This window comes from Chlorella variabilis (genome assembly GCF_000147415.1).
Source record: "Chlorella variabilis unplaced genomic scaffold CHLNCscaffold_58, whole genome shotgun sequence".
NCBI classification, from domain to species: domain Eukaryota; kingdom Viridiplantae; phylum Chlorophyta; class Trebouxiophyceae; order Chlorellales; family Chlorellaceae; genus Chlorella; species Chlorella variabilis.
In genome coordinates this window covers 13,261-14,696 of record NW_005435032.1, presented here as the reverse complement: position 1 = coordinate 14,696, position 1,436 = coordinate 13,261, and the positions used below count along the sequence as shown (strand labels likewise).

The window sequence follows — 1,436 nt, the reverse complement described above, 5'->3', positions numbered from 1 at the left end:
ATTGGGCGCCTCGCTGCAGCTGCCTGCCGCTGGCTGCTGCTGGATGCTGGATGCTGACCCACGAGGTCCCACATTCGGCGCCTGAGGTGCCGAATCGGGCGGCTCGCTGCCGCTGCCTGCGGCTGGCTGCTGCGGGCTGCTGGATGCTGAACCACCAGGTCCCACATTCGGCGGCTGAGGTGCCGAATCAGGCGCCTGAGGCGCAGCATTCGGCGCCTGAGGCGCAGCATTCGGCGCCTGAGGTGCCGAATCGGGCGCGTCGCTGCAGCTGGCCTGCCGCTGGCTGCTGCTGGATGCTGGATGCTGACCTACGAGGTCCCACATTCGGCGCCTGAGGTGCCGAATCGGGCGGCTCGCTGCCGCTGCCTGCGGCTGGCTGCTGCGGGCTGCTGGATGCTGAACCACCAGGTCCCACATTCGGCGGCTGAGGTGCCGAATCAGGCGACTGAGGCGCAGCATTCGGCGCCTGAGGCGCAGCATTCGGCGCCTGAGGTGCCGAATCGGGTGCCTTGCTGCCGCTGGCTGCGGCTGGCTGCTGCGGGCTGCAGGATGCTGAACCTCGAGGTCCCACATTCGGCGCCTGAGGTGCCGAATAAGGTGCCTTGCTGCCGCTGGCTGCCGCTGGCTGCTGCGGGCTGCTGGATGCTGAACCACCAGGTCCCACATTCGGCGGCTGAGGTGCCGAATCAGGCGCCTGAGGCGCAGCATTCGGCGCCTGAGGCGCAGCATTCGGCGCCTGAGGTGCCGAATCGGGCGCCTCGCTGCAGCTGCCTGCCGCTGGCTGCTGCTGGCTGCTGGATGCTGAACCACGAGGTCCCACATTCGGCGTCTGAGGTGCCGAATCAGGCACCTGAGGCGCAGCATTCGGCGCCCGAGGCGCAGCATTCGGCGCCTGAGGTGCCGAATCGGGCGCCTCGCTGCCGCTGCCTGCCGCTGGCTGCTGCTGGCTGCTGGATGCTGAACCACGAGGTCCCACATTCGGCGCCTGAGGTGCCGAATCGGGCGCCTCGCTGCAGCTGCCTGCCGCTGGCTGCTGCTGGATGCTGGATGCTGACCCACGAGGTCCCACATTCGGCGCCTGAGGTGCCGAATAAGGTGCCTTGCTGCAGCTGCCTGCCGCTGGCTGCTGCGGGCTGCTGGATGCTAACCCACGAGGTCCCACATTCGGCGGCTGAGGTGCCGAATCAGGCGCCTGAGGCGCAGCATTCGGCGCCCGAGGCGCAGCATTCGGCGCCTGAGGTGCCGAATCGGGCGCCTCGCTGCCGCTGCCTGCCGCTGGCTGCTGCTGGCTGCTGGATGCTGAACCACGAGGTCCCACATTCGGCGGCTGAGTGCCGAATCGGGTGCCTTGCTGCCGCTGGGTGCCGCTGGCTGCTGCGGGCTGCAGGATGCTGAACCACGAGGTCCCACATTCGGCGCTGAGGTGCCGAATAAGG

General features: G+C 68.7%; 1 protein-coding gene across 1 annotated transcript in view; it reads left to right on the top strand.

Moving 5' to 3' along the window:
- Positions 1-798: 798 nt before the first annotated feature.
- The window catches only part of CHLNCDRAFT_28861 (hypothetical protein), a gene marked incomplete at both ends in the record, with an annotated part of 13,890 nt that continues 13,252 nt past the window's right edge, over positions 799-1,436 (top strand). The window contains 2 exons of the mRNA XM_005842720.1: positions 799-897; positions 1,156-1,239. Coding sequence (XP_005842779.1) covers positions 799-897; positions 1,156-1,239 — 183 coding nt within the window. The remainder of the gene's footprint in view (positions 898-1,155; positions 1,240-1,436) is intronic.